Source organism: Notothenia coriiceps, unplaced genomic scaffold (genome assembly GCF_000735185.1).
Source record: "Notothenia coriiceps isolate Sejong01 unplaced genomic scaffold, NC01 NC01_scaffold00037435, whole genome shotgun sequence".
Classification (NCBI taxonomy): domain Eukaryota; kingdom Metazoa; phylum Chordata; class Actinopteri; order Perciformes; family Nototheniidae; genus Notothenia; species Notothenia coriiceps.
Genome location: NW_011370136.1, coordinates 23,547 through 32,142, shown reverse-complemented (window position 1 = coordinate 32,142; position 8,596 = coordinate 23,547). Strand labels below are relative to the sequence as shown.

Here is an 8,596-nt window from a genome sequence, read left to right as displayed (position 1 = left end):
CCAGCCTAAGGCACACCTGTGCAATAATCATGCTGTCTAATCAGCATCTTGATATGCCACACCTGTGAGGTGGGATGGATTATCTCGGCAAAGGAGAAGTGCTCACTATCACAGATTTTTTCAGAGTTGTGAACAATACTTGAGAAAAATGGTTATTTTGTGTTTGTAGAAAATGTTTTAGATCTTTGAGTTCATCTCATGAAAAATGGGAGCAAAAACAAAAGTGTTGCATTTATATTTTTGTTCAGTGTATGTGAATTGTGATCCACAGGTGTGGCAGTGTGGGGGTCAGCTAGAGATCCTCCCCTGTTCTGTGGTGGGACATGTGTTCCGGTCCAAGAGCCCCCACACTTTCCCCAAGGGCACAGAGGTCATCACTCGGAACCAGGTGCGCTTGGCCGAGGTCTGGATGGACGACTTCAAGCACGTTTTCTATCGCCGCAACAAGAACGCTGCCGTTATGGCCAGTGAGGTTAGTGAGATGGAAGTAACACGATGTTATGTGCACTGTGGATACAATGGCATTTATCACCCTGATTCCACTCAAGCGGCAAACTCCAAGTCTGAAAAGTGAAGCCAATAAGGAAGTGCCCAAACCGGCTTTCTTTCTAAAGCACGCAGGGCGTCACTCATGGTTGTGAAATAAGTCCATAAAAGAATGAACCTCGTCCTCACTAGATATACTAACAAGAGCCAAGTGCTCTTTAATACAAAATGAATGATGTTCCTTTTTGTAAATGATGCACTAGTTTAAAGTAAAATGAACCATTAGGCAGCAAAAGCTTTAGGACATGGCCATCTTGTGATTGACCGTTTGCCACCAAGGGGAAGTCTGTGTTTTCATATTAGAACTTTGAACCTTTCACAGTTTGTCTTTGCGTTATAATATATTAGTCATACCTAAAAATGTCTCATTGTTTTAGTTGTTTCACACTCTCCTGTAACTTCTGGTATAAAAAAAACACAAGATAGCAACAGCCAAAATGCCGAACTTAAGTCCTCAAATCTGTAGTGCACTACTAACCAATGGTTGAAATCATGGTCACTACGTCCACTTCTTATATACTATGCTGATGTCACCTGTTATGACCGGCTCGCAGGCCACAACGAAAAGAGATGGAAACGTACGAGGGTTTACGAAAAAGCAAAGGCACATTTATTGTGGCAACTCAAAAAGTAACACTGCAGTGGGTTCTGCGAACAATCTCTACAAGTAAAATGAGAGGCTGGGCGAGGGGAAGGGATCCCGGCGAGAGTTTCCCACGTCAGTCCCGGAGAGAGTCGCGATTGCCCCGTGACTCAGAGCAGCAGGGCTTAAGTAGAACGTGTTGCGCAGGCCAGGTGTCCCCAGTTATGCTGATTGGCCTCCTCAGCTCCCCCCCCATCACAGGACCTGCACCACACACGCACACTAACCGGCCACAGGCTCTGGGGCCGTCACACACCTTTTTTTACCTTTTAACCTATCATTTGCTTTAACAAGTTGATGTGTTAATATACGTACTGTACTTTTTTTTTTTTTTTAAATATGCCTCTTCAATGTTTGTAGAATAAGTATGGGGACATCTCTGAACGTCTGAATCTGAGAGAGAAGCTTCACTGCAAAAACTTCACCTGGTTCTTAAACACAATCTACCCAGAGGCCTTCGTTCCAGACCTAAACCCAACATTGTTTGGAACAGTAAGTCACATTTCCATTTTTCTTTATGTGCAAATCAACAATATGATACATGACACAAGTTCGGACCCTCGGATGTGTCTTACTGTTATATCATGTTTGTGTTTGTTACAGATTAAAAACTCAGGATCACAGAGCTGTCTGGATGTTGGAGAGAATAACCAGGGAGATAAACCAATGATCATGTACACCTGCCACAACATGGGAGGCAACCAGGTACAATGACTCACACGTATAAAATTAAGATTTGAAGATAATATATAGTCATCTTTATTGGTACAGCACATTTGTACAGTGATGTAGCTTGAAGTTCTTTCCAAAAAGATGCAACACATTTACACAAGGGCATATAGACTATAGATTTAGACTATAAAAAGACAATATATGATCAAATATATTTACAAAATGTACAAAAAAAGGGAACAACAAGAATAATGATATTAATTAGAAGCCAAATTAAATAAATATGTTGTCAGCTTTCACTTAACATTTCCAGAGAGCCACCACCTTTAATAGCTCTTGGGTCAGGTATTTTATACTTTCGGAGCATGGTTATAGATCTTGATGTTCCCTAAGGTCTTTGATTGAATGATTGTCTCTTCTAGTATTTTGAGTACTCCTCTCATAAGGAGCTGCGTCATAATATTGGAAAGCAGCTGTGTCTTCATGCCACGCCGCAGCCAGAACCCGTGAAGCTGGAGCTATGCCAGCGGAAGGGGAAGGGCACCAGTGTGGCAACGCAGGAAGAATGGATCCTAACAGAGGTGAGCAAGGGCCAGTCTGAAGGAAAACGCTTTGTGGCCAATGCTTGTTCACATTCAGTTAGATGAGGACTTCCCTGGTTGTCATGAGGTTGCCTGGCAACTGGCAGAATGTGGAAGTGTTATGGCAAAAAAAACGTATACACATTTTTTTGTTTGTATTTACGCTTTTGTTTTCGTACAGATAGACAAAAGACGTATGTGTTAATTGTAGTGCACTTTAGAAATGCTAGTAGGTGAGCTAGCTATTTCACCCTGCTTCCAGTCTTTATGATAAGCTAACATGCTGCTGGCTGTAGCTTTACATTTAGCAGACAGTCAAATGGTGGTATTAATCTACTTATTCATTCTGCTAGAAAGCAAAGAAGCACAATATTCCAGCATACAAGTCTTATTTATTTAATCCATTTTCTATATTAATTAATCTTTTTCTCTGATGCTATTTTCCAGGAACATCTCCTGAAGAATCCCAGCAGTGGGAAATGTTTACTTCTGAAAGGAGCCCAGGTTCAGATGGGCGACTGTAATGCTGCTGACCTCTTCCAGCACTGGACCTTCAGCTGACCTCCCCATCCGCCCATCAGGTGACCCCCTCACCATGTGTCCCCTTCCTCAGACTTGGGCCCCATGGAGCCAGCTCAACATTGATCCAGAAGGATTTCATGCTGTGGAGCTTGGGGCATTCGGCCCTACTTAGTGGACATTCAAACATGGAGGAAAAAGAAAAGACAGTCCTGGTCACTTCACAGAGGAAGACGTTTGGGTTGGCCTAAATCTGTTTTTAATGTATTTATGATGGACTCTGAAGAAAAATCTTTAAAGGTGGCTGGGGATTATCAGAAACTTGGCTTTGGCTTTCAGCAGTGGCAGCTTGACTGTGATAGATTGGCTGTGAACTGCAATTATCTCATTTCAGTGAATTTACACTCCAGCTTGAAAAATTAAATAGCCCTTTAGTGCCTTTTTTTGTTCTGACAATGAATGTTGAAACATGACAATAAGCAAGTCTTACTCTTAACCCAAAAGCAAGAGATGTCTGTTTTTAATAAAAAGAAAGAAGAAAAATTATCTTTAGTGATTTTCTTTTTATTGCCATAAGTATTACAAAAATCAATCGGGAGCTTAAACTGTGAAATACATTTAAGTTGTAGCCAGCTTCATCTGTCCTTAATAATGTGTTCAAGGTACTAATCTTACATTGTTATTCAAATGTTCTTTTTTTTAAATGGTCAGTATTGATTTACCGGGTGATCTCATGAAATAATGATTAACTCACTGTGGTTCTCACATATAGTCATTTGGATTTAGATGACCTGCAATAATTCATGACTTCATTTACAGTCTTGTAAAAGTTGCGTTGGCAGAGGCTATGTACTGATGAGAACTCTTTCCGCAACAAAGCCATAGCGTTTTCTCAGTAAGAGGCTTCTGTTAATGTTTACGCAACATTTGTCCAAGGTGTGGTTTAGGAGGAAGGAACATTCTTGCCAATTGTTAAACGTCTGACAGACCTGAAATGTAAGTTTAGATGAATAGGTAGGACTTCTTCAGGTTAACAAACCGGATCTTAATACCTGCAGATTTAATTTCATACGTGGAATTGTCTTCACGCCCAAACTGCAGAGGTTGGAGAGAGGATACTCAACATTATTGCACAAGGAAGCTGTCACATTTTCTCAATACCTCTTCGCAGCAATAGGTGGCAGCATACACTTGCTGACTTTTTCTGCAAGGCAAGAATGACAATTGAAATTTCCCCATGCTGAGTGTGTAGGGGAATGAGAGTAGCCACAGTAACTGCAGCCGCAGAACAGATGGGACAGGAGATGAGCTCTGAGCCTTTCACTCGCTCCGAGGTGTTTGGACAGCTCAGGAGGGAGCTCTATGGAGAGGAGCAGTCCTCTCATTCCAACACACACACATTCATCATCCTGGGAGCCTCTGTGAGTACAACCTCTCAACTTCTTACAACACCACATGAATAACTGCAGTCTCCTCGGTTTAACATTGTTACTCATTCACTTCCTTTGACCCGATTTAAAAAGTGTCTGTGGAAATGCTCTCTTTCACATGTTTAAAAGTCTATAAATTGTCTTGTTTGCTTGTATAAAGTGACAGGCCCAACATGAAGTTGACACAAAGCCTTGCAGAAAACTATTGACCTGGGGAATGTTGCAGTGTTAGCTCATGTTAAGTGAAATGTGCTGAATCTACTTTTGCCTTTGTTGGTCTTAATCCCGGCACTAGTTCCATAATCGAGTTGTTTTTCCTGTCACCCAAATTGTTTCTTTCCCTTCCTGAAGCCAGTAATCTAGAAATAATCTGAAGTCTCACAGTCCTGCAAAGAGGGAGTGTTCAAAGTTCTACCGTGACTCAATAGATCCACCCACTTTGCATGACCCCATGTGAAGCTTACTTACTCTTTGGACTCTTAATAATGGATTATTATCAGCCACATTGTTATCTGAAGGACTTCTTGATCAGATCTAAAAACAAGTGTACTTCAATAGGGGGATCTGGCTAAAAAGAAGATCTATCCAACTTTATGGTAAGTAAGAATTTCTTCTCAAACACCAAAGCTCTACTATTTGTTTTGGTCACTTTTTATCCTGAGGAGTTTGACCTTTGGATCCCTGCTTTTTGACTGTCCCTTCTCTAGGTGGTTATTCAGAGATGGCCTGCTCCCAGATGACACCCACTTTGTGGGTTTTGCCCGGTCTAAGCTGACTGTGGAGAACATCAAGACAGCATGTCTGCCTTTTATGAAGGTAGGAAATGGCGACTTGTTGGCTATCTGAGAAAGGATTGTTGATTGTGTGGGGTCTTTTCTGGAATAATTGTTTGTCATTTCCCTCAGGTCACTGATGAAGAGAGTGAGAGTCTCTCAGCCTTCTTCAGTAGGAACTCCTACCTGAGCGGCAGGTATGACGATGACAGCTCTTTCGCCCAACTCGACTCTCATCTGTCGTCTCTTCCTGGGGGATCCAACGCCAACAGACTGTTCTACCTGGCTCTGCCCCCCACCGTCTACAAACATGTCAGCACAAATATAAGAACCCACTGCATGAGCTCCAGGTCAGTGTCTGTTTTACTCAACGATGGTTCACCTGCTATTCATCAACATTGCTCTCATGGCCTATGTGTGTGAAACAGAGGCTGGAGCAGGGTGATTGTGGAGAAGCCCTTTGGGCGAGACCTCCAGAGCTCTCAGGAGCTGTCAGCCCACCTCTCCTCCCTGTTCTCAGAGGACCAGATCTACCGCATAGACCACTACCTGGGCAAAGAGATGGTCCAGAACCTCATGGTGCTCAGGTAGCTAACTCAATGCACACATTCCTAAGCACTATACCACTAGTGAAATCCTTAGCACCATTAATTCTATTTAATTACTTCTCACGATCTCTTCCTTCCTGTGTCACTGGTATTGGAGGGTTTATTCTACAAATGTCTTATTCTCTCATTGCCAGGTTTGGAAATCGCATCTTTGGACCCATATGGAACAGGAACAGTGTGGCCTGTGTGGTTCTCACCTTCAAGGAGCCTTTTGGCACTCAGGGCCGTGGAGGATACTTTGATGACTTTGGTATCATTAGGTGAGGACCATTACATTTGAATAAAAGTCAAAACAATTAATACAATGTTATTTTTACACTAGAGCCTTCACTTGTGCTGATTCTACTTCTTGTTCCTCGTGTAGAGATGTCATGCAGAACCATCTCCTGCAGATTCTCTGTCTGGTCGCCATGGAGAAACCTGCTTCCACCAGCCCCGACGACGTGAGGGATGAGAAGGTAATGACTGATTGAACAGAAAGATTTAGCATTTTCTGTCTAAATTCCAGAGCATCGTTGACGATCCAACACTTTATCCATTGATGAACTGTAGGTGAAGGTGTTGAAGTGTATAGCTCCTGTTACTGGATCAGATGTGGTGCTCGGCCAGTATGTGGGCGACCCTGAGGGGGAGGGTCATTCCAAACTGGGTTACCTTGACGATCCCACTGTACCAGCAGGGTCCTGCACGCCAACTTTTGCCACAGCGGTGCTTTATGTCCAGAATGAAAGATGGGATGGTGAGTGAAAACATTTATTATCTTTTTCATCACTTGTCTTAGTCTTCACCTCCCCCAGATTTTCTCAGTTTCTTTGGGGTCCTCTCATCAACTCTCCCCCACCAGGCGTTCCTTTCATCCTGCGCTGCGGTAAAGCTCTGAACGAAAGGAAGGCAGAGGTGCGTCTGCAGTTCACTGACGTGCCGGGAGACATCTTTGCCGAGCGCTGTCAGAGGAACGAGCTGGTGGTGCGGGTGCAGCCGGACGAAGCCATTTACCTGAAGATGATGACCAAGAGGCCGGGGGTCTACTTCAGCCCAGAGGAGACGGAGCTGGACCTCACCTACAGGAGCAGATACAAGGTGCTGCACCTTTCTCAAAGAATCCATTGTGCATCATCATTTAGCTTTTCGCCCTCTATCAGTTATTTTCAAGTTTATCATATGCACAACAATATACAACATTAATATCTTGAATCTTGGGCTCCCTCCAAAAAATGCCCATTTATATACAATAAATAATATGTAAAAGAAAAAGGTATCGTAAGAGTAAAGGCAAACTTTAATTACTTTTTGATATAGAGCAATTTTCTTTGTGTCATTTGAATCTCCAGATATGTTGGTCATGCTCTATTTCAAAAGTCAAATGAATCTTCAACATACAAAAATAATTTAGGTGACATTTGACACCTATTCAATGTTTTCCGGTGACATACTGTAGATGGTTTGAAAATAAATAAAAAGTAAAGGAAACGTCACTTAGTAACCTTAAAAAATATTGTTAAAAATCTAAAGTTGGCCAATTTATGGTTGAATTCTATTTTCTATTTTCTGCCTAAAAGATTTCAACCGATTCCACCATATCTCATACTTGGTGAATTGCAATATAGTTTAAATCTCCTTACTCATTTGTATTAAGAAACCTGAAATAAGCAAGTATTCAGTTTTTAAACGGCTGTCATCTTCTTCCAGAACGTGAAGCTCCCGGATGCTTACGAGAGGCTGATACTGGATGTCTTCTGTGGAAATCAGATGCACTTTGTCCGCAGGTCGGTTTAACTATTAACTGTCATAGCTTATTGTCTATTTATTTTATTTAATGTTGTCTTTTTTTTTAACTGCTCTGCTTTCTGTCCCAGTGATGAGTTGCGGGAGGCCTGGAGGATCTTCACCCCCCTCCTCCACCAAATAGAGGAAGAGAAGAAACCACCCATCCCTTACGCATATGGAAGGTAACATAATGTGTCTATCTCATGAGACAGAAATAAATAAACAGTGCATTTTCCATTTTAGTGATCATTTCTCTTCCCCCTGTCGTTTCTTTGTTGGCAGTCGTGGTCCGGGCGAGGCGGATGACCTGGTGAAGAGGGTGGGATTCCGCTATGAGGGAAAATACAAGTGGGTGCAGCCCCACACAGCATGATGCCTTCTGTCACACACGCGCACACACATTCATGAACAACCACACGTTTACAAACAATAAAGTTCACTGCCTTCTCTCACTGCTGTGTGTTGATTTTGTCTGCATGTTTTAAAATGCCACTGCTTTTTATCCTTAATCACTCAAAATGAATGTGGAAATAGCAATAACTGTATGAGTCTGATTTGAGTGTTCACCTGTAAATCAAAAATGTCTATGAAATAAATCATAATATTGACGACACCTGCTCTTTTTCTTTTCTTTTAACAGTAGGCCTACTGATCACCTAGGTCATAGTTGTGTAGGATTCATAGGGGTTTATATTGGCTGTTGTAATGTATGTTTTTCTTTGGTGCATAATCACTGAAACTAGTGATCAAGTTTTTGTGAGCTTAGCCTTTATATGTACATGGGGAGCAGGTTCTCTTCACTGGGTCATGTTGCACCGTCGTGTTTCTACAGTAGCCCAGAACAAACCAAAAACTGGTTCTAGCGAGGGCCTTTGGCATTTATAAGGTCATCTGGAGGCCACCGTAGATTAGATTATCTAACATCCAACTAAATCCTAGATTGTTGACCTTTATTTTATGGATGCAGTATGGGATCAATATTGACTCGTAGGTTCATTTTAATGTTTTAGAACATAAACCTGTTCTCTGCTATCAGCACACCTGTGTTTACAGTCAT

The 8,596-nt window shown here is 42.0% G+C and overlaps 2 protein-coding genes across 3 annotated transcripts in view; both read left to right on the top strand.

Moving 5' to 3' along the window:
• galnt6 (UDP-N-acetyl-alpha-D-galactosamine:polypeptide N-acetylgalactosaminyltransferase 6 (GalNAc-T6)) overlaps positions 1-3,507 on the top strand; it is a 9,788-nt gene extending 6,281 nt beyond the window's left edge. For both annotated transcript variants that reach the window (XM_010797014.1, XM_010797015.1), the window contains exons 7-11: positions 272-472; positions 1,550-1,681; positions 1,793-1,894; positions 2,284-2,442; positions 2,890-3,507. In XM_010797014.1, the coding sequence (XP_010795316.1) occupies positions 272-472; positions 1,550-1,681; positions 1,793-1,894; positions 2,284-2,442; positions 2,890-3,003 (708 nt within the window). In that variant the 3' untranslated portion in view covers positions 3,004-3,507. The remainder of the gene's footprint in view (positions 1-271; positions 473-1,549; positions 1,682-1,792; positions 1,895-2,283; positions 2,443-2,889) is intronic.
• A 674-nt stretch (positions 3,508-4,181) lies between these two features.
• Positions 4,182-8,471, top strand: LOC104967526 (glucose-6-phosphate 1-dehydrogenase-like). Its single transcript, XM_010797013.1, has 12 exons — positions 4,182-4,382; positions 4,950-4,987; positions 5,099-5,207; positions 5,297-5,514; positions 5,593-5,751; positions 5,907-6,032; positions 6,137-6,230; positions 6,325-6,511; positions 6,617-6,852; positions 7,462-7,538; positions 7,629-7,721; positions 7,822-8,471. The coding sequence occupies exons 1-12, from the start codon at positions 4,218-4,220 to the stop codon at positions 7,910-7,912; spliced, it is 1,593 nt and encodes a 530-aa protein (XP_010795315.1). The 5' UTR covers positions 4,182-4,217; the 3' UTR covers positions 7,913-8,471.
• The last annotated feature ends 125 nt before the right edge of the window (positions 8,472-8,596 follow it).